Raw genomic sequence first — 24382 nt, 5'->3', positions numbered from 1 at the left:
ACTGCTCTAACATTATTTGTATGTAATTTGGATTATCAATTGAAAATATCTAAGAATAAATTAGTGGAATAGATAAAAACACATCAGGACACTAAATTGAAACTATAATGATTGAGTTTTTTATTTATTTAATTGACACAAGATAGCTCTCTGCAATTAATCATAATTAAGAGTAGACAAGAGCTTTCTCCATCTGTAGAGGACCAAAGGGCCCTGCACACTAAAGAGGTGCTGAAATGTGACAAAGCAATCCTAACAGTCTATCAACGCTAACTAAAGAGAAAAGTCTCCATTCTAATCACAATCCACACAGCCGTCAACATCACAAGTGGCCACGAGGCTAAACTGGAGACTGTTACTGTACGTACAGTACCACAACAGAACCAAGGTTGGAGTAGATGTGCTTGATCAAATTGGAGGGAAATATTAAGTGTAAGCTTCTACATGATGATGGCCATTGGTGGTGTTTCGTAATTTTCTTAACCTGGATGCCATAAATGCTTCTTCTATAAAAGACTTAAAAGACTTAAAATTATGCACTGATTTAAGCCCATCCATTTTCAGTCAAACCACACCCACTTCCGGATTAAGCCACGCCCAATCCTAGTACAGATACAGATAGTGGTGCAGTCGCTCATCCCTATTAGTTATTAATCAATGCAGCGGTTCATAATGAAGCTATTGATTAGGAAGCTGCTATATAGGAAATACTGAAACTAAAGATGCTGATACTACTAGTGATGATAACCGCTGGGCTGATGAAAGGCTCAGCTGGCGACATTCAGAGGTTCAGGCTCTGCAGATCAATGGACAGAAGGACCTTCAGACTGACTGGTGAAGAGAAGTAGAGAAGGAGAGAGAGCACTGCTATGAACTACTATGGGGAAGAAAGTCAATTAGTTATGAATGTTATGGTAAGTTATAGTTATGTCGTTATGGAATAATGTGAATACTGTATACAGATAGAGAGGAAAATGGAAAGGGAGGAGCTCAGTGTGGAGGAAGGGAGGTTTTACCCCAGCAGTCTAGACCTATGAGAGCATAGCTATTGGATGGATTAACTATAGACTTTGTTGAAAAGAAAAATCTTCAGTCTATTTTTAAACGGGGAGCAGGTGTCTGCCTGATGACCTGAATCAAGGAGCTGATTTAACAATAAAGGAGCTTAATAAGTGAAAGGTATGCTTCCCAGTCTGCTTTTAAAATTTTTGGATCTGCAAACAAAACTGGCTGCAGTTCTAGCAGGGCAATATGACACAATGAGGTCTTCAAGACATAGTGGGCCTGGCTGTTACAGGCTTTAAAAGTAGTATTTTGCCAATTATTTTAAAGTCTATTTAACATGGCTTTAACAGGGAACCAATGCAGAAATGTAAGCACAGGGGAAACGCCATTTCTTAATCTTGTCTTGACAGTAATGAATTGCAGTACAGTCAAACCTCGGTTTTCGAACGCTTCTGTTCTCGACCAAATCGGTTGTCAACCAGAAAATCCGAGAATTTTACGTCTCTGAACTCGACCAAAATTCGGCTCACGACCAAACCGAAAGAAGCAGAGCGTACCTGAACGCGACTCACTTGGGAGCCGAGCGAACTCGAATGGCCAGGATGCTTCCTATGTAGCGCATTCATGTTCAAAGTTTGATAGGATATCTTATATTAAAATAAAACACAGTGTCTACTTCTACCCTTTTTTATTTATGGTAAACAGTATACAGTGCAGTTTATGGTGTAAACCTAAAGAAGCGCTTTTCGAACAGCCTTCTGGAACGGATTATGTTCGAAAACCGAGGGTTGACTGTAATTCAGACTGGAAATAACAAAGGCATGGACTACCTTTTCTTCAACTTGTGGGGTTAATATGATCCTGATATTTAGCAATATTGTGAAGGTGGAAAAACTGTAGTCTTTAACAATTGGTTTTTCATTTGGGGATTGAAGAACAGGTCCTGAGGAATGATGGTCAGCCACATCATGAGAGCAAATATTTCTGAGATGTTTTGGACCAAAAACCATCACTTCTCTTTCATTAATTTAGTAGCAGGAAGTTCTTGGTCACCCAGGATTTAATGTCCACATGACTGGAATCTAGCTGAGTGGGTGGTTTTGTCTGGCTGAACTGACAGGTTGTGTCATAGCAGTGTAAATATATACAGTATATACTGTAGTGTTTTCTAACAATGTTGCCAAAGAGAAGCATATATATTGAGAATAAAATAGGTCCAAGCACCAAATCTTGCGAAACTCTGTACAGATATACCTCAGCTCACATTGTTAATTGGTTGCAGAAGACACAACATCATTCAAAACACGACGTATGTTGACTTAACATGTCTCTAGGCTAAACTGAAAATAACCATTTCCAGGTCTGTACTGTATTTTATTTATGAATGCATTTTTACAAGAAGAAGAGAAGAAGAAGAAGAAGTACACTTTATTAATCCCCGCAGGGAAATTACATAGTCACTCAGGTATATTTTTTACATGTTCTTTGTGTTAGTTTTTTTAATGGCAATCAGTGTATACACAGGCCCCGTGAAACACAGCACACAGGGGGGCCTGTAAGCATGCAGTTAGCAGTTAGTACACACATCAAACATCACACATAGGGAGGCAGAGTGACGGGCAGCGGCTTCAGGAACGCGCCCCAATTGAGCAGCTTGTAGGGGGGACGGTGCCTTGCTCAAGGGCACCTCGGGGCACGAGGTGTAATAATATATCCTTAATATGCCTCTATTTTAAGCTTCAACCAAATAAATTAAATCTTTTAATACAGTATAGAATAAACGTCCTCTCGTCTACAGCTTTTCTTCCAGGTTGGGGGTCACAGGGGCTTCCTGGAACCTATACCAGCTGAATACGTTCTGATAATATGATATGATATTATTTTATTCTTATTTATTGTACATTATATTCATTCATTTTCTAAGCTACTCCTTTCACTTTGGGTTGCTGGAGCCTATCCCAGCAGACTTACAGGCAAGATGCGGGGAGACGCCCCGCCAGTGCATCACAGAGCCTATTTAGTACATTAACATGATATCATCTGCTTTTAATGGTTTAGTAGTGATATTATAATTATAATATTTGTGACAGTCAGACATAAAGTCGAGTAAAATAGTCTCACACTTGTGAGGAACATGCATTTGTGGGGTGAGCAGCAGAGCTAAGTATCTGGGTTGTCCTTGTGGAAAATGTGACAAATCTTCTCTGCCCAACACCTTATTCTGCTGTTGCTTAAGAATCTTTTTACAGTTAAGTTATGTAGAACAATTATTTTAGAAAGTGGAAGGGAAAGTAAAATTAAAGATTTAAAGTTCAGAAGGTGGCTGTCTTGGTTTTGCTTCCTCCTCATTTCGCGGTACGTGGTAGTCAACATATGGGCACCACTTGGTGTTTTGGCACACCAGTTTCTTCAAAGTAGCTGTTTTGATTATGTTGAAGCCTGTCTCTCCTCCAAAAGTGCTGGGCTTCCAATAGTGAGGGGAGCAGATGGGGTTTGACAGCACACCTTTGAGAGAGAAGGGAGCACCCATCTCCACCATACTTTCACCTAAAATGGCACCAGGGATTGGCTTTTCCAGTAAAAGACCCGGGTAGAACTCTAGAGCCTCTATGTCACCGTAAAGTTCTTCTAGACCTTTAGCCATTTCCTCGCTATCTGTTTGTAAAAGAGAAAAACAACAACACTCAACTAATTTGCTGTGTAATCTTACCTTTTCAATAAAATTAGAAAAATAAAAGTTGAGATTTAAAAAATGGCAGCATAAAACACAAACTTGTACTAAAACATAGAACAAGATAAATAATTTTAAAAAAAATTTCCAGTTTACCAGTGAATTCTTTAAAAGAGGCGTATGGCTTGAGACCGAACCTCCTTCTGTATTGATTGAAAGGCTGCACACGTGCCTCTCTAGAGCCATTCAGGACCATTTCTGAGACATAGAGAAGGCTTTCATGACTGTTGTAGCCGCCACATATCTGAGACAGAAAAAATATTTATCAACATGAGAAAAAACTGTATGAAAAATATATGACAAAATATACATTGGGGTTCACCCTGGTGGACGAGAGGGTAGCCTCCCTCCGCCTTCGGGTGGGGGGATGGGTCCTGATTGTTGTTTGTGCTTATGCATCAAACAGCAGTTCAGAGTACCCACCCTTTTTGGAGTCCTTGGAGGGGGTGCTGGAGAGCGCTCCCACTGGGGACTCCATCGTTCTGCTGGGGGACTTCAATGCTCACGTGGGCAATGACAGTGAGACCTAGAAGGGCGTGATTGGGAGGAACAGCCCCCCGATCAGAACCCGAGTGGTGTTGAGTTATTGGACTTCTGTGCTCGTCACGGATTGTCCGTAACGAACACCATGTTCAGACATAAGGGTGTCCATACGTGCACTTGGCACCAGGACACCCTGGGCCGCAGTTCGATGATTGACTTTGTGGTCGTGTCATTGGACTTGCGGCCGCATGTCTTGGACACTCGGGTGAAGAGAAGGGGGGAACTGTCAACCGATCACCACCTGGTGGTGTGTTGGCTCCGATGGTGGGGGAAGACGCCGTACCGACCTGGCAGACCCAAATGTATTGTGAGGGTCTGCTGGGAACGCCTGGCGGAATCCCCTGTCAGAAGGAGTTTCTACTCTCACCTCCTGCAGAACTTCACCCACGTTCTGGGGGAGGCGGGGGACATTGAGTCTGAGTGGACCATGTTCCGCACCTCCATTGTCGAAGTGGCCGACCGCAGCTGTGGCCGTAAGGTGGTCGGTGCCTGTCGTGGCGGCAACCCCAGAACCCGCTGGTGGACATCGGCGGTAAGGGATGCCGTCAAGCTGAAGAAGGAGTCCTATCGGGCCTTTTTGGCCGGTGGGACTCCTGAGGCAGCTGATGGGTACCGGCTGGCCAAGCGGAATGCAGCTTTGTTGGTCGCTGAGGCAAAAATTCGGGCGTGGGAGGAGTTCGGTGAGGCCTTGGAGGATGACTTCAAGACGGCTTTGAGGAAATTCTGGTCCACCATCAGACGTCTCATTAGGGGGAAGCAGTGCAGCATCAACACTGTGTATAGTGGGGATGGGGCACCGCTGATGTCAACTCGGGACGTTGTGACTCGGTGGGGAGAATACTTCGAAGACCTCCTCAATTCCGGCAACACGACTTCCCGTGAGGAAGCAGAGTCTGGGTTCTCTGAGACAGGCTCTCCTATCTCTGGGGTTGAGGTCACTGAGGTGGTTAGAAAGCTCCTCGGTGGCAGGGCCCCGGGGGTGGATGAGATCCGCCCGGAGTTCCTAAAGGCTCTGGATGTTGTGGGGCTGTCCTGGTTGGCACGCCTCTGCAACATCGCGTGGACGTCGGGGACAGTGCCTGGCTGTGGAACTGTGGACCAGCTCTACACTCTCCGCAGGGTCCTTGAGGGGGCATGGGAGTCAACATGTGTTTTGTGGACTTGGAGAAGACGTTCAACCTTGTTCCTTGGGGGGCTCTGTGGGAGGTGCTTCAGGAGTATGGGGTACTGAACCCCTTGATAAGGGCTGTTCAGTCCCTCTACGACCGACGTCAGAATTTGGTCTGTATTGCCAGCAGTAAATCGGATTCGTTTCCAGTGAGGGTTGGAGTCTGCCAAGGCTGCCCTTTGTCACCGATTCTGTTCATAACTTTCATGGACAGAATTTCTAGGCGCAGCCAAGGCGTTGAGGGTGTCCGGTTTGGTGGCCTCAGTTTTGTGTCTCTGCTTTTTGCAGATGACGTGGTGCTGTTGGCTTCATCAAGCCGTGATCTCCAACTCTCCCTGGAGCAGTTCGCAGCCGAGTGTGAAGCGGTTGGGATGAGAATCAGCACCTCCAAATCTGAGACTATGGTCCTCAGTCGGAAAAGGGTGGAGTGCCATCTCGGGGTTGGGGATGAGATCCTGCTCCAAGTGGAGGAGTTCAAGTATCTCGGGGTCTCATTCACAAGTGAGGGTACGATGGAACGGGAGATCGACAGGCGGATCAGTGCAGCATCTGCAGTGATGCGGATTCTGTATCGGTCCGTCGTGGTGAAGAAGGAGCTGAGCTGAAAGGCTGAGCTCTCGATTTACCAGTCAATCTACGTTCCTGCCCTCACCTATGGCCACGAGCTGAAATGAGTTTCCTCCGCAGGGTGTCTGGGCTCTCCCTTAGAGATAGGGTGAGAAGTTTGGTCATCCGGCAGGGACTCAGAGTCGAGGCGCTGCTCCTCCGCATCGAGAGGAGCCAGATGAGATGGCTCGGGCATCTGGTTAGGATGCCTCCTGGACGCCTCCCTGGTGAGGTGTTCCAGGCACGTCCTACCGGGAGGAGGCCCCGGGGATGACCCAGGACATGCTGGAGAGACAATGTCTCCCGGCTGGCCTGGGAATGCCTTGGGATTCTTCTGGAGGAGCTGGACGAAGTGGCTAGGGAGAGGGAAGCCTGGGCTTCCCTGCTTAAGCTGCTGCCCCCACGACCCGACCCCGGATAAGCGGAAGAAGATGGATGGATGGATGGATGGATATTTGGCATTTTCTCAATGATTTCTATTAGAGTTTAATATGAATAAACGATCCATCCATTTTCACAAGTCTGCTAGAACCTATCTCAGCTTGCTAATTTTGAAAGTAGATTACACCCCGGATGAGATGCCAGCTAATTGTGGGGCCAAACGGAAGACAGGAAGAAGCCAGAGACCCACAGAGAACTCATGCAGACATGAAGAGAACATACTAATTACCATTGAACATCCAAATATACAAAATCCAAATATCCATCCATTCATCTATCCATCCATCCAGATTCAACCGCTCATCCAGACCTGGGTCATGGAGGCTACAATCTGAGAAGAGATGTCCATGCGTTTGAATCATTAGCTAGAGTGTGCATTCTTAATTTCGCTTCGGGGATCAAAACAGAATATTAAAATTTAAAAAAAATATTTCCCTCTCACCAGATGCCTGATCTAGGTCTTCTAGGGAGATCCTGAGGAGCAGAGGCTCTACTCCAAGTTCCTCCCTGGTGACTGAGCTCCTCACCCTATCTCTAAGGGTGCACCAAACCACCCTATAGAGGAAACTAATTTAACTGATTGTATCTGGGATCTTGTCCTTTCAGTCATGACCCAAATATATACATACTATGGACCCTGGCCCACCACTTCACTTGAACGTATAGCAGACGTGTTCTTGTACAAGGTCTATGGATAAGACTTATACCTGTCCAGCGTGCTGTCGAGAGAAGCCATCCACCAGTTTCTCTATCCCAAATCGCCAGACAGTGGAAGTATTGAACAAAAACTGTGACAGTGGGATTTCATGTCCATCAATGTGAAAGCTGTCAGGGACCAGTGGGTGCCAATGGTAGAGGAGGGAGAACTCCAGAGCAATACGGTTGCTGTACTGAAACTGTGCATCGAAGAGCATTTCAGGATCAAACTTCAGTTTCATTAAGTAACCACTGAGCTGCTGCACATACTCTTCTATTACAATGCAGATTATCTCCCCTGAAGGATAGAAATAAAAGAACGAAAGCAATTTTTTTAGTGTCTGGCTGTTATCACTAGTATTTATAGCTAACGTTAAACTTACCAATAATAATAAGTCTGGACGTCTGGAAAAGCTGTTCGTCATTCCAGGTAGGATGTTCAGCCTTCAGGACGTCACAGACTCTGTTATGCTCTCTCAGCCATAAAGTGGCATACATGGTGAGGCCAGGCAGCAATCCAAACTGAGCGTGACCGATGGCCAGACGTTCTTCTGGAGGAACATGTTTGGGATATAACATGTGCACTGGGGCTTCAGACAATTTAGGTGGGTACACGTCACCATTTATCAACTGTAAAGGAGCAAATATACATTTATAAACAAAGTATTTCAAGGTTTTGTTCAGCTTTTCACACACATTTCTCAACCTGCCATACTGTAATACTGTTCAAATGTGTTCTCAAAACATTTTTTCATCCTTCCCTGATGAGTCTGAAGTCAATCAATCCACTGGGTCCACACACTCCACACATAATTTTTTGTTTTGTTTTGTTTTGTTTTACCATTATCAGCTCATTGCTGATAATGCTACCATGTAGTCATTAAAAATGTTTTGCTGTTTTCAAGTTTTATGTCCTCAATTTGAATTCATGAAGGAAACAGTTCAATCAAAGCTGACATATTTGAGTGTGATGGAGTTGAAGAAATACAATACATGGCACCTACTATAAATAAATGGATATAAGGCAAGTTTTTGAACTTCAAAAGCAACTACAGTAGTTAACACAACTGATTAGCACAATGCGACATAGCCTGAGTAGGCTAGCACTGCATTTGCCCAATGAATACAGTCATGCACAAATATACTTAATGTAAACGTAATGAAAATGTTGTTACAGTAGGTATTCACAACCAGAAGTGATGATGTAGTAATTATATGCACCACTGTACTGATAAAAATCACTTGTAGTTTGTGCTGTTTTGACACCTGATATTTCAGTTTTCCATCCTTGAAAAGTCGGAGATGAAGTTGTCGCCTAAGATCGCCTCCGTATATATGTCCTGCATCTATCTGAAAGAAATAAGGGGAAATAGATTATCTGTATTCAGAAAGTGTTATTCACAAGAATATTGGTAACATGGATTTAGTAGCTTGTAATAGATTTATGGCTTCTTGTCTTTATTTTTTCATGAACCAGTTTGGTTATAACAATAAACTCCAAGTGCAACCACAGTGAGTTCACAGTGGTGCAAACCAGTGATGACGTTCCCAGAAGTCTTTATTTACCACAGATAAATGATAAAACACACATTAAGGCAAGCTTTTCAGCTTTCAAATTTTCTTTTTCTCGGTCTCAGACAATTCAACAGACATCATACAGGTAAATGCAGGGTCCACTGCATTTACAGAGAGTGATGTACCCAACACAAAACATGCAATGACTAGCTCTTTACCGCTCTAATCCCATCAAAACACAAAACACAAAACACAAAACACTCTCCCTTTTGTGTTTGAATGTACCATGAAATAAAAAATTAAATTGAAATTAGAGTTACATTTTTTTTTCTTAAAAAATTTATAATTACAGACAAGCAACAGTGCTTTTGAACAAGCAGTTAATTTATGCTAAGTGTATCTCTCACCCCATGCCCTAAAGCCTTGGTAAAGCCACGCTTGGATTGAAAGTCTGTCTGGAAAAATTGATGAGTGAAGTGTTGGGCCATGAAAACAAACATCACACTGGTTCCTTGAGGATCTGGTCGAAACTTAGTTCTCTTGAAGAAAGGCAAAAGTAGTTTGGGATTTGGAAGAGTAGGCTTTCCTGTGGACAGACATGTAAAAATGTTATAATGGCACTGATTCACATGATGTTTTGGCCAATGAAGCAAATGTTCCTCTTTGATTCATTTAATCTTATTTAATCAATTTGTTTAATCGGTCTTTGCGTTGAATAAAGTTGACTGAAGTTGTCGGAAAAGCTTGAAGGTGTGTCGCTTCTCATCAAAGAGGATTCTTCAGGTCTGACATGCTGTTAGATATTTCCAAATATTTAACCCAGTGAAGTAGAACTCCCCACCAGTTCAGATCTGCTTCTTGGATGAGATGCAAAACATATTAAAGCTTTCCATAGAAGTCCAGTTGTCTTTATTTAGCACAGAGGTGTACCATAACCTGGATGGCTGAAAATACTCATAGGTGTAAGTACAGTAGCTGTTACACTCTTGATTTGGTTGAGTTACTGCTTTGAGTGATATAATATAGATGTTAAACCATTTATCCTTTATTTGCTTTTTGCTTATGTTGCTTTGCTGTAATAAAATAGCCGCCCCCCCCCCATGTCAATACAGGGCCCGTATTGTACTCTTTCTAATCAATTGCACACAGCTGTCATATGTTGAACTACATATGCATTAACCAAAAGTGGTCTGTAAACTTGAACTTGAAACTGAATTTCAGAATTTCAGTTGCTCAAATGAGTTCTGCTGAGAACAGCCCGTTTCTGTCTCTGCACCTCTAAATGCTAATGAGCTTTGTTTGTTAACACCTGCCTTTCCTGATACACACCCCTTTCATGGAGAAGTGGTTAACTGTAGCATGTGCTAATGTTTATGGTGGATATATCACTATGGCTCTCCGAGGTGCTGTCGGCTATTGTTCACTCATACTAGTTTCATTCAGGATTGGACCCACAAATCTTTAACTTTTGGCTAAAATAATGTACGTGTTTCTTTATGTGTACTATATTTCTTTAATTTAAGCTACATTAATGTATATTTTTAAAAACATATGCGTATGGACTTCCACTTTCATGTATAATATATTTAATTTTTCGCATTGATTACCATTTCAAACATTTTCCATTTTCTTTAGGAAAGTGTTTTGACCATTTACTCATTAACTTTAGTTGTCTTTATGTTATCAATTAGATTTTTTGTATTAACTTTTTCTCTTCATCCTTCATTATTTGAGTGTTGATTCACCGGTTTTACACTTTTCTAAAAAACTAATAGCAGTACAGATCAGCATTAGCCGTGAGGTCTTAAAACTTGAAAAATGTACACCCAAATCAAACCAAATGTCTGTGACGTCAAATCAGCCGAGGTGAGCAGCCCCATACCCATATAACCTTTGACAGATGTGGTGCGCGAGGAGCTAAGCAGACCTGTAATGAGCATATATGTGAAAACACAAGGTCAAAGGTATACCTATAGTTCCCATGGGCAAAGGACAATCTTCAGGTACAGGAGGCAAGAGTCTGGTGTAATAACTGAGGTTGTAAAAAGACTCCCAGTTCAGGTATCCATACTTGCTGTTGAAGGTTGGAGGGCTCGGAATAAAATGGGTTCTGGCTTTAAAAAGATAAAAACAAAGTACAGCAATATGAGCAAATTTCTGTCAGGGATGAGTTAATAGAAGACATTAATGCCTCATAAAAGGAAACAACATTTAAATAAGTACAAAAAGTCCAAACATTCAAAGGTATTCAAAAACAAAGATGGAGCAGATTACACCAAACCTCTTTGTTTATAAGATGAGTTTCAAAACATCATAAAAGCTCAATTTCAAATGCTTAAAACATCTTTAAACATTATGACACACTAAACAATGCTACAAACAAAAGTGGTTGCACAAATCTGCACAAATATATTCATAATTTGAGGAAGTTCTATTGAGGCCATTTGTGAAAATATTTTCCCTCCAATAGTACAAAAACAGACATGAATGCATACCTGTGAGCACCAGTTTCATAAATGTGTCTCGCAGGAAAGAGCTGTTTACAAACTTCCAGAACCAGTGGAAGTGTGTGAGGAAAAAGTGAAGAAAACTGGGCCTAGGCTTCAGCATCTGGCGAATTCTGGTCCAAAACTCCGCTGTAAAAATGTTTTGTTGAAGACATACCAGAATAAGTTTAAAACTACATCAAAATTTTGATTCACAGAAACTGGGAAGTGGCGGTACAGCAATCCCCATTGCCAGAGATGAAGATGAAGGTTCGTCTAACCTTCTGTGGGGAAAAGACCTTCTCCTAACAAAACATGGGTGCAGATACTCTCATGATGTCTGACCCGTACACTGAGAGAACATGTTAATTTAAAAAACTATTTTAAAAGTATAATTATGATGACATAATGATAAAAAGCACACCCAGTAGCTGTTTAGCTTAGTTTAACACCTAGCCTGGAAGCAACAGATAGACTATTTAGTTTGTCTAATGTTTATGACTTTTTGGTGGGCATTCAGATAGTTGACTGTTATGGAGAAAGTTTAGATGTGAATAAATGAATTCACTTACGAGTGGTGCAGTTTTCCCCATAGAAACCAGTGTCTGTGCAGTCACATTCAAAGCGATCTGTATCAAACCTCACACAGACTCCTGCGTGCTGACAAGGGAAGTAGCAACAGGGATTCACTGCAAACAAAGAATAGAATCATCTGCATTCATGTGCATGTACCACTATGTAAAGACTCCAGTTTGTCCAGCAGAGTATATAATATATAAAATATATATAGTTTGAGTATATATAATATATATAGTTTAATATATTATAGTTTAAGCTCTTAACATAAAACTACTTAAAATTCTATTAAAATATCATAATAAATTAACCTACCCATAATTACCTTTACTTACCAACATTGGAATCACCAGTACATGATGAGATCTTCAGCAGCAGGAGGGTGAACCCCCAGATGGTCAGAATGCAAACTTCTTGCAAAGAACACAAATAAAGCTTTGTAGTTGTCTGTGAGTACATTATTGTACATTTAAAGAGGCACTCACCTCTCATGGCCCTCAGCAAACACACCTGTCTCCAGTTTAAATGATGGTTTTGGTTTGGTGATGGACTGTTTGAAACTCTGCATTATATATACTGTATATAGCCTGAAATTTAACAAAAAAACATACCTAATTTGTATATATGCCTGATTGCTGTAATTTGCATAGAACTTCACAATCCTTCTCTTATATCATATATCATGGATAATTTCATGCATTTTCCCCCCTTTTTTTATGCCCAGAGTGATGATGGGGGTGAACATTTTGACAAATAATAGAAAAGACAACCCAACCTACATTTCAGTTTGTATACAAATGGGAATTGTTTTTGTTAAAATAACAGTCAATTAGTAGCAGGTCTTTAAGACTAGGTGAACTTAGTTTTACATATTATTTAAAAAAAATAACACATCACAAATTAACTTGTTTGAGTGTATGTAAATAGGCTAGATAGTACTATTGTTGAAGTGAGTCAGAGAGGAGCACTCAAATATTTATAATCGTAATCCATCCCAAATACAGTATATCAAAATTTTGATGTTGAGAAATTCTCCATCAGAAGCACGTCTTGCACAAACTTCCTGCTGCACAAATAACTACCAATTTCCATTTCAATGAAAACAAATCATTTTTGCTCCAAGTAGTCAAAAAGTTCATCAACTGTCCTTAAAGTTTCTAGCTGTGACACTTAACTTAATCATCTGATATCAGTTTGGGCCTGTAGGACCCAGGAGTCAGTATAGCAGTAATTGATACGCAGAATTTGGTTAGACATTCAAATTAAAGCTTGCTCACGAAAATCACACCTGAACTTGGTTGGGTTTAGGAAAAGATATGCAGTTCAGTTAAATCAAGTACTGTATGCCTTAGTGTTCTCTGATTAAAATGAAATTAACATCGACACGCAGGCTTTGAAGTAGTCAGGTCCAGCCAGATGATGCGGACTGGTTTGGTCCCGGAGCCTATCTCGGCGGCATAGGGCGTGAGGAGGGGGACACTCCGGGCACAACGCCAGTGCACCGCGGAGCCACACACAAAGACATACGACCATGCACACACACACTCATTCCTACGGGCAATTTGGAACGGCCAATCAACCTGAAACACATGCTTTTGGAGGTGGGAGGAAGCCGGAGAACCCGGAGAGAACCCACGCAGACAAGGGGAGAGCGTGTGAACTTCGCACAGAGCGGGACTCGAACCCGGGTCTGCCGTGTTGTGAGGCGGCAGCGCTAACCACTGCGCCACTGTGCCGCCTACCATATACTGTATTACATTAAAAAAAATTTACATCTTGCAAGTAAAGTGGGTTTTTCAAGTACAAGAGAAATTGATAATCAAAACAGTAGTCAGAGTTCGATTCATGAACGGTTGCCGATTTATTTGGTCTCCAAACAGATGCTGCTGTTCAAGCTTGGATTACAATGGTTCATGAAAGGATAGTGGAGAATGTAGACTGTAGATAGATAGATAGATAGATAGATAGATAGATAGATAGATAGATAGATAGATAGATAGATAGATAGATAGATAGATAGATAGATAGATAGATAGATAGATAGATAGATAGATAGATAGATAGATAGATAGATAGATAGATAGATAGATAGATAGATAGATAGATAGATAGATAGATGAACAGTTATTAAAGGTCAGTATATGATTTCTCTGCTTTATCCTCATTTCGTGGAACGTGAAAGTCCACATATGGACACCATCGTGTGTTGAGGCACACCAATTTCTTCAAAGAGGAGGTTTTGATAATATTGAAGCCTGTATCCCCCCCAAAGGTGCTCGGCTTCCAGTACTCAGGAGAACAAAGGGGGTTTCCAAGTAGTCCTTTCAGGGAGAAGGGAGCACCCATCTCCACCATACTCTCACCAAATATGCTGTCTGGACGTGATTTCTCCAGCATGATCCCAGGGTATAACTCCAAAGCATCTATGTCACCGTAGAGTTCCTCTAAACCTTTGGCCATCTGAAAGTCATCTGGTTTGAAAAGGAATAATAGTTTTAATAAGAATTTTCAGATTGCTAACAACAAGTTAACCCAACCATTTGTAGCTGCTCTACTGCAGAGGTACTCAACCAAAGTCAATCCTCCTCCCCTGCTGAAGTCCAAACAATTAGAAAACTATAAAGTTTGTTTTTTGCCAGCATGAAGAAATCATTTTAGTAATTTTTTTTTTACAAAATAAAAAAATTACTAAATTTGTGTAGTCTTGCTAAGTTAAACCTGACTATAAGCCTCTGCTTCGAACAACCCCTCGACTGTGTGTCCCTGGTATTTAAACACCTTACATCACACCAGCTAGCTTTTACGTTTCCAAGGAATGTGTTAATGAAACACAAAGTAAATATGTTAATGGCATACAGTCATCAATAAAAAAAATATTTGTATGCAGCGCAGCCCTACACAACTCACGCTGGGCATGTCTGTCATGAACCGAAAATGTCTGAAATAATATTTGTGCTGCAGTTGTGGAATTTTTTACAAAGGAAGAGGTAGATGTCTGGTAGAGCTCTGGGCCGAAAAACCACCAAAACAACTGGAATCGTAGGAAAAGCTTGAAGAGATTTCACCTCCCTTACAAAAGGCTGCTTCAATCCAGGTGAAGGGGATAGAGGAATTTCAGAGGAATTCCATTCAACTCACCAGTAAATTCATAAAAAGAATTGTATGGCGTGAGATTAAATTTCTTCCTATATTCATTAAATGGCTGCACACGTGTTGCTCGCGACTCCTTGATGACCATTTCTACCACTTTGACCACTTTTTCATGAGAGTTTTGACCTCCACCTATCTGCAACACACAAAAAACATTATGACAGATTTATTTTGATAAACTTTTCAGTGATTTTATCATCCTAACTAGTAGCAACTATCCTGTCAATTTTAATCTGGCAAAACTGTAAATGTACTTTGAATGCTTATGATCCTAAAAATTATGAACATTTAAGAATAAGAATCATTTGATTATATAGGAAGTGTTCTGTGGTTATCTATTGGCTGTAAATATGCCTTTCACATTCACTTGAGTGCCATGAAAGATAAAAAATATTCTGATTTGACTGATTCATAATCAGAAATTAAGCATAGGACTATTTGTTTATGGAAAATATTAATATAATATGTTCATAGTGTTAAACCATTCAACTACGTGCAAATTTGCCTTTGAAATGTGGCGACAATAAAAAAAAGAGCACAGGGATGTCAAATTCCCACTTAAAACCCACTGAGTGATACAATGCTTAATTTAGCAACAGTTAATTTTGCTGAAAAGATCTACCTGTCCTGCTGGTTGTCTAGAAAAAGAATCCACCAGTTTTTCCACCCCATAATGCATTAGGATGGAGGTGTTATACAGAAACTGGGAATATGGAATTTCATCTCCATCGATGAGGAAGCTGTCAGGCATCAGTGGATGCCAGTGGTATAGGTGGCAGAACTCCAGAGCAATGCGGTTGCTGTACTGGAAACGCTCTGTGAAAAGCAGAGTGGGGTCGAACTTCAGCTTCAGTAGGTAGCCACTCAGATGCTGCACATACTCTTCTATTATGATGTTGATGATCTCCCCTAAAGGACAACAGAAATGTCATATCTTGATCACACCTGAAGACAAACATTATAAAAAATTACAAGAAAAAAACATTTTAAGAAATGAATTAATATTTCTCAGGCAGCTATTACTGCAACGATTTGAAAGTGTACAGATAAGCTGAGTTACAGACAGTTTTTTTGTCTTTCTAAAAAATGCTTAAGTTGCATCATACGTTCTCAGTGATGAGAATTTGCTGCTTTTCTTATACCTGAATCATACTAAATGGAATATCCTTCAAATTTCAGCACTTGGTTGACAGAACAAGAAACTGAAGTTATACTCTGGTCATTTTTTCAGTTTAATAATCAAGAAAATAAGTCACAAATTAGCATACTGGAAAGTATCACATTAAATATTACCTTCATCAAAATACCAATTGAATATCCACTTATTTTTGGGGGAGAATATTTAACCTCATAGAGCCCCATCATTAAAGGCATGTATTTCAAATATTTTTATATAATTTTATAATTATATAATTATGAATGTGGCATTCAAGGTTTGGTAAATAGGTGTTCTGTACTGGGGTTTGGTTGGGCTTGATTGTTTTACTGGAGCTCTTTCCTCCTGCTAAACTTCTCTGTATGTTTGAATGTGTATATTTTGCATATTTAAATCATACATCCTGATCCTGTTTCACGACTCTTTTACCTTTCATACATATGGAAAATGTTCCCACAAAAGTTTTTGTTTCATATTCGGATTTAAATCTATAAATGTAAATGTAATTCACAGTGTGAACTGTATGATATTTTTTTGTTCCAGTCAGAGAATATTTGCCAAAAGGGACTCAAGCTTATCCCTTGGCCCTTACCAATAATGATGAGTCTAGAGGTTTGGAAAAGCTGCTCATCATCCCACGTGGGATGCTCTGCTCTCAGAATGTCACAGACTCTGTTATGCTCTCGTAGCCATATGGTGGCATACATTGTGAGTCCTGGCAGGAGGCCAAATAACTCGTGACCGGTGACCAAACGTAGCTCTTCAGGGAAATCTTCAGGATACAGCATGTGAACGGGGACTTCAGAGACTGTTGGAGGGTACGTCTCACCATTTAATAACTGTAAAAAAAACAGTCAAGTGTTATTTGATTCTGAATTATGAATCTGAAGTTAAATAAGTAACCTGAATTCTCTCCAGCTACTACTTCACTGTGATGTGCACACCACATCGTGCAGATTGTGAAAGTCAAAAGCATTGCGTATTATTTATGAAAGTCTGTATCATATGTGTCTATCAATGTTTAAGATGAAGACGATTTCAAGCCATGAACAGAAGCGATGCACAAAGAGGTAATATTGTGTCCTTTGCGACTTAATATTATCACTTCTATCTGGACACTGTGCCATAGCAGTCTTAGGAATCAGGGTGATAAAGGAAATAAAGTTGTTTCTTTAAAAGCACTTTAAAAACACAGGTCAGGTGCATAAAAATATGTGTAAAATTCTACTTCAAATCAGTATAACCTTATTCACCCAAAGCCTTATTTCCAAATGTACTAATGCCAATTACTTAGTATTCGTGCTTATATATTAATTTGGTAGGCTATTTTTAGAAGTAGCTCCATTACTTTTTCAAAATAAACTTCGTTATACTGCTATTCTATAGGCTTGCAAGAGCAGATCGCTCATTATGGCCCCTTTGGAGCATCAAATTATTGATAATGAGAACTGCAATTTACTTTAATGCTGAAGCTGTTTAAAATTAAAACAATTTTGCCTCGATTATATGCTAAAAATAATAGACATGCAGGTTAGTATAATCTACGATTATTATTATTACTGCATGTTTTACATTCATAATTTCTGTACATAACTCCCAAGTAAAGCTGTCATTTGGAGCACAGGCATGAAGTAGCACAAAATGCAATGAAACTCTATATATTCTGCTCTATTTTCACTCTTTGTGCTACGTTTGCCACTGATTTTTCTACATATTTTTGTAATAGAGACCCCTGACTGATTCTACAATTCTATAATTACTTAATTGCATTTTTACTAAATTTATTCCCTAAAATATTGACCAGTTTTAATACCTGATAATTCAGCTTTCCATTTTTACGAAGCCGGAGTTGAAGTTGTCGCTCGAGGTTGTCACCATAGATATGGCTTGCATCTACCTGCATGAGTTAGAAATTAGAGTTAGAAAGTTTTATGCTGTTTTAAATTAATAAACTATTAACATCGATTTAAAATTCCTGTTTGATTCTTTACATGTTTTATCATTTAGGTTTTTGACATGAATCTATTTCTATATGTGTTTGTCACCCCATGTCCTAAGGCCTTGGTGAAGCCCCCTTGCACTTCATGGATGGTCTTGAAGAACTGATGGGTAAAGTGTTGAGCCATGAAGGCAAACATCAAGTTGGTTCCTTGGGGGTCAGGCCTGAATTTTTTCCTCTTGAAAAACCTTTCAGCCAACAGTCTAGGATCAGGAAGATCATGTTTGCCTGTACAGAAAAAAGCATATTAAGATATTTTGTTCAGTTCATCTCACCTCTGTCTGGTTGTACAGCTCTTGCCTTTCGTTCCCATGGGCAAAGGACAGTCTTCAGGGATGGGAGGGAGAAGTCGAGTGTAGTAGGAGATGTTGTAGTAGGACTCCCAGCTGAGGTATCCATATCTGGTGTTGTATGTTGGAGGACTTGGAATCAAATCACTTCTAACTTTGGGACAGTGTGACAGTAAGTTAACTGAAGTGTATTTATAGATTTATAGAACAAAGTTGGTGAAATATTGTAAATCTCACTTGTCAATAGATCCATAAAAATATTAGTCCGAACAATGAATGGCAAGTTACTTTCATAAATTCATGTAAAATGCAGAAGTAGTTACTTTCATTGTAAGTCAGGTGAGGCATACATTCAATATTCTGATGATGGTACATTGAAACATAGTTTATTATTAGTCAACAGACTTCTTCTTTTCTTTTCAGCTTTTCCCCTTCAGGGGTTGCCACAGCGAATCAATTGCCTCCATCTAACCCTGTCCTCTGCAGACTAAAGTCAAGATATTGCAAGTGGAGGAATTCATAGGAAAAAGTAACTGTTTTCTATGTGACCTGTTTAATAAGATTAATTTATTATAAATGTGCTGTGGGACTATACCAGATCTATTAATATAAGAAATTAATCTTGATAAAAAGGTGAATTTGACAAAATGTTGTCACACTAATCCACAGGTTGAGTGAATTGTTTTCTTATTTTTAACCTTTTTTTTTCTTTTCATCTACCTGTGAGCACTAGCCTCATGAATGTGTCACGCAGGAACGAGCTGTTGACAAGGTCCCAGAACCACTGGAAGTGGGTGAGGATGAAGTGAACCACTGAAGGGCTGGGTTTCAACATGAGATGAAGTCTCATCCAAAACTCCGCTGTGGACAATGATCGAGAACATTGAGATCAGAATTTTATCCGAGGGGCTTAGAAGGGCATTGTTGTGTGAACACATTATTCATTAATGTTATTTAGTTCAATTTTAAGACATCAGTAATGCACGTTGCCAGTTTGTGGGAAAGTAATTGACTTGTGTTTATTCTCTTTCTATAACATGTCTCTTCCAACGACTGTTACACCACTTACTTTTACGAGTTTAATTGATTACTATAAAACCCTTCAACAATCTTATTTCTGTATTTATTTACCATTTTCAACTTACTGAAGTTTATTTTTAGCTTATTAAAATGACAACTTTTAGACACTTTCAGTTCACTCAGGCACATTTTAAACTTAAGCATTTAACCAGTTTTGCAACCATCACAAGAAAAATTGTCCTAAGTCAAATTAAGTTGGGGATGAGGACAGTTGTAATTGGAGTACATTTGAACATTTACATATTTTAAAATAAAGAAATTGTCAAAAAAAATTTGTACTTACGATCAGTGCAGTTTTGTCCATAGAAGCCAGTGTGAGTGCAATCACACTGGTAGATGTCTGTCTCAAATCGCACACACACTCCTGAGTTCTGACAGGGGTAGTAGCAACAGGGATTCACTAAAACCAGGACAATGATCAGTTGGCTTTGCATGTTTGGATGAAATGGTTTAAATAGTATAATATGTTATCTATAATGACTCATTATATTTATGTCTCAGCATAACACAACACTGAAAAATATTAATGTACAAAACTGTAATTTGTATGTATGTATGTATGTATGTATGTATGTATGTATGTATGTATGTATGTATGTATGTATGTATGTATGTATGTATGTATGTATGTATGTATGTATGTATGTATGTATGTATGTATGTATGTATATATGTATGTATACATGTACGTACGTACGTATATATGTATGTATGTATGAATAACCAACATGGCCAGGATGTTACAAGAGATCACTGCCTCACCCTCCTTCATCACCCTGAGGTCCCGATGAGGAAGACCCACTGGACCTGCTGCAGACTCCAACACGCTGGAGGGGTCCCTGGCAGCTTTCAGGTATTGGTGTGTGTTACAGCACCATATGGGTGTGAGTCAATGAAACTACCCTGACTGAAAGCTAAAAAAGGCATTTCACATAGATTTTTGACACCTACTATAGTCTCTTAGCTGGCCTGGTTTAAATTAATTTCTTATGAGTTCAGTGCTTCTGGAGGATAAAGTTGCATCTGCTTACCACTGCCTCATATCTTGAACACTCTGCTATTAGAATATGGCTTCCTGTCCCTTCTGCAGAAGCTCAGTGAGATAATGACATGTGACCATTCTGCCATGAATGACAGTAGAGATAAAATGTCCCTACACATACTATTTTACAGATCAATAATGCATTCTTCTATGACATGCAAATACACAACTGGAAGTTTGCTCAAAGACAACAGTAAACTTTTAGAGGACAGATGTAAGTACGTGAAAATGTTATTTAGCTTTAAACATCAGTGAACAAAAGGCAGGATAATGTTTTTGTTTATTTTTGATTGATTCAGTCAGTCATTTCACAATTACCCAGACCATCAGACAGGCACCTGTGCTTCTGTCATTTTACACAGAGAAGTACCTTAAAATCAAGGAACTTCTGACATGGGCCATCAGCAGTCACTACATATTTAAGCCTTAAAATGTTTTCAGTATCTTTCATTATATTTACAGCAGCAGCTCAGTCCACTAGGTCTTGGGGTGGGGTCTGGAGATGTTTTGGCCCGTGTGTACCAAAAACATCTGAAGTGTGAACTGGCAGTGGAAGGTATCAACTCACCTTATGAGCAATGCTGAGTTGCCCTTGATGAAGACACCCCCCCCCATAAAAGTTGCTGATTGGGACACATCGAGATGGAGCTGACCACTGCTTTACCTCCTACTGTATATAAATAATAATAATAATACACTAATCGTCCCATCACAAATAAAAAAAAATTGACTTCTATAAAAAACGTATCTAATTAAGACAATTGTTCATATTTATATTTTCATTTGTCGCTTCATTTTTTCCTCCTTTTGCATGTCATCAGCACCCAGAGATAGTGGAAGATGTCCCGAATTTTTGCAAAAAAAAAAGAATGCATTTTGTTTCATATTTTGGAGGGATGGTTCTTCAGGGTCACAACAAATGCCTGAAACACGTCACTAATAATGATGGCAATAATAGTAATCACAAATATTTAAATGACATCATTCCAAACAACTCCTCAAATGATTAGTCTGATAATAAAGACATAATGGTTAAAAGAAAAAAATTACCAACGCTTGAGCCTCTGGCACATGAGGAGCTCCATAGCAGCAGGTTGATAAGCACCCAGATGGAGAACTTCTCAAATCCTACAAAAATGAATCACACAATAATATTTCCTGACAAACATCAAATTCAACCACGTCTCAGGTGTAATTATAGGAATCACCTTTCATGGTTGTCCTCAGTGGATTGTTATGTTCGGCTGATGGTCAAATTTCTTATGGTTCAGTATCTGTAGGAAGTTTTCTGAGACAAACGTGTATCTCCATGCCCAATGCCCACAAATATGGTCTGACTGACTTGACATTATCAGCAGCAGAGACGGGCGTTTACACTTGACTTCCTCAAATAGCCTGCAGTGCGTTATTAAAACTCCTTTCGTCTCCAAATAATTCATGCAGTGACTATCTTTCCCCAACTTTTGTGCCAAGGGTTTTAGGACTATATTTTAAAAGATATTGTGTATGTCTTACTGAGAGAAAAGCTATGTCTTAAAAATTCTAACTATTTTATTGGCCACTTGATATTGTTATTAGAGACAGGGTGTTTAACCACAAATTCAAGATGCTCTATCTCCACCTGCTGGCAGATACATATAAACACATGGGCCCTAGAAGAATTGTAAATAAATTCATTGACTATTCTGTTTCACAAAACTAACATCAATAAATGTCTATTATATTACATTAACATTAATACAATTTATGTTATTTTATTAAAGTTGCATCTTGTTAATAGCATGTTCTTGTTTAGGGGTCATAAAGCCTAGATTAGATGTGTGCATTCAGATTGACTGCCTTTTACTTGCTTTTACAATGTACTTCTGATGTACTTACAGTGTACTGTAACAAAATTTTAAATATGTAATCCTCATTTAGAGTTTTCAATAATATCCCACAAACTTCCTCAAATGATAAGGTTTTCAAAAGCATCCTGGGATTGTAGATGTTCGTGAATTTTTTTTCTGACAAGTTCCATGTCATATTGACAACCTGCCTTGTCCTGACCTTGTAATTATATTCGGTTCTGCTGCAACATCATGCTGATAGTCTGTTTCACTTAAATGTATTTGTTTTTATATGGTATGTTCACCGTTCTTCACCCACCCAGTGAACTTCTTGCACGTATTAAACCCTGTTAAGCTGCTTTTGATGGCCAATGTCTCAGTACATGGTAGTATTTGACCTATAGATTTTAGAATATCCCCATAATATTTTTCTGCATGCATTTCTGTGTCTTCCTGCCTTTCTGCTTTAGGGAATTTTCTTAGTTTTCTTTTCATTGTTTTACATTTTGCTGTTGATCAGTCCTGAATCTTGTTTGGACTGTGGGCATCCATATATCCACACACTGTGTGTGTTTAGTTTATCAGTTAACATCTGTAGATTCAAATAACAAACTCTGTTTGATTCCACTCGGATTCATGTTCAAAATCCTGAGTGATATGAAAGAGAATGAAACTGAATTAATTATGAAATAGTCATTCCCACCTTAAAAGTGCATGAAAATGACTCCTTTTTGTACACAGTTGTGCTGCTGGTTGCCATGTGATGTTGGCGCAGACTGCAGACTGAATTTTGCTGCTTCCTACAGCATTCCTGGTAATTGAGATCATATGCTCCTTTGAGTGAAACCTTGACTGAGAGTAACCTGGAAGCATTTATTTTATGGAGAAGATGTTTAGTTAAGCCGTGCTCCCGCTCTAAATGAGCCTAGGTCCGACTCTTGTGATGAATACGATTGGTGAAAACACCGAGGGCTTGTTCCTGACTTCTTCCTTCCCCTGGATCGGGTTGCAGATTAGCACACTTCCTTTTCAGTTGTGAAACAAGCCAATTTAGCAATAGGCTTACATGCATGGCCGTCATGTGTTATCTCAGAAAAGGGTTTCTGACAGAGGCACACAGCGGTGGGTCCTTAATGGGCCCATCAAGTATATTTGATTAACCTTTTTTGAAGAAACAGCAAACTGTAAAGGTTGACAAAAATCTGGGTTTGCACATTGTGGCTAATACATAAATTAGCAAGGTGGAAAAATTAAATTCCTTTTATCATCCCTTTGCAGCAATTTACCATTCTCAGTAGCAAACCTCTGATACGTGTCGGGAGAAAATGAAAAGATTTCATTGTAATGATATTCTGTCCGGTTATTGTTTTATAGAAGTAAATGCTAACCTCAGGATTCCAACATACCCACGATTACACTGATAACATGTTGATGTTTAGCAGGTGTAGTGCTAACCAAGTGAAAGTTCCCAGTTTTTAAGCATCTTAGCATGCTAATACTTGCCAATTGGGAATTACATTTAGCACTGCAGCTGAAGCTAAATGGAATGATGTTATATAACAATGATTGCTAGAATGAATGTCAACATTATAGAGCACAATGAGGGTCATATAGGAAACAAGCCCGAAGCAGAATTTTGACATTCCCAATCATTTCACGGTGAAATCTTTCCTTTCAGTCTTGTTTCGTGGATTCAACGTGCAAAACACATCATAATGGCCAACTAACAGCATAGGAGGTAAAATAAATGTTCTTTTTTTTTGCTGCATGCTGATGCTGTGCTTCAATGTTGGCTTAGCTGCAGTCGATCACATCCTGGATCCATTGTGCTGTGGGCTTTATTCAGTCAGACCTCAGACCTTTACCCTTCTCGCTACACATGATCAGAGGTCTGAGGGAGGACTGAGATTTGGGATCATTCATTAGCTTTTCAGAGAGTTGGCACTGTTCACTAAAGGAAAACACATTCTACTCACTGTAATTTAGTCAGTTGGCACACACACTGCATTGTACGTGTTCAAAACTTCAAGTGTAGGGTCGAGTCCTCTAAAGTTAAGGGTGTGTGAAAG

At 39.6% G+C, this 24382-nt stretch overlaps 2 protein-coding genes across 2 annotated transcripts; both read right to left on the bottom strand.

Moving 5' to 3' along the window:
* Positions 1–3310: 3310 nt before the first annotated feature.
* Positions 3311–12259, bottom strand: LOC137592169 (prostaglandin G/H synthase 1-like). The gene is made up of 11 exons (XM_068310120.1): positions 12253–12259; positions 12103–12180; positions 11764–11880; positions 11201–11341; positions 10676–10819; positions 9113–9291; positions 8457–8540; positions 7574–7820; positions 7202–7488; positions 3833–3980; positions 3311–3660 (listed from the first exon to the last, which is right to left on the bottom strand). The coding sequence occupies exons 1-11, from the start codon at positions 12257–12259 to the stop codon at positions 3311–3313; spliced, it is 1782 nt and encodes a 593-aa protein (XP_068166221.1).
* Positions 12260–13628: 1369 nt separating this feature from the next.
* Positions 13629–21812, bottom strand: ptgs1 (prostaglandin-endoperoxide synthase 1). The gene is made up of 11 exons (XM_068310389.1): positions 21693–21812; positions 21535–21612; positions 19726–19842; positions 19083–19223; positions 18373–18516; positions 18119–18300; positions 17887–17970; positions 16666–16912; positions 15540–15826; positions 14906–15053; positions 13629–14238 (listed from the first exon to the last, which is right to left on the bottom strand). The coding sequence occupies exons 1-11, from the start codon at positions 21697–21699 to the stop codon at positions 13895–13897; spliced, it is 1779 nt and encodes a 592-aa protein (XP_068166490.1). The 5' UTR covers positions 21700–21812; the 3' UTR covers positions 13629–13894.
* Between the last annotated feature and the right edge of the window lie 2570 nt (positions 21813–24382).

This window comes from Antennarius striatus, chromosome 3 (genome assembly GCF_040054535.1).
Source record: "Antennarius striatus isolate MH-2024 chromosome 3, ASM4005453v1, whole genome shotgun sequence".
Classification (NCBI taxonomy): domain Eukaryota; kingdom Metazoa; phylum Chordata; class Actinopteri; order Lophiiformes; family Antennariidae; genus Antennarius; species Antennarius striatus.
This window is presented reverse-complemented; position numbering and strand designations above follow the sequence as displayed.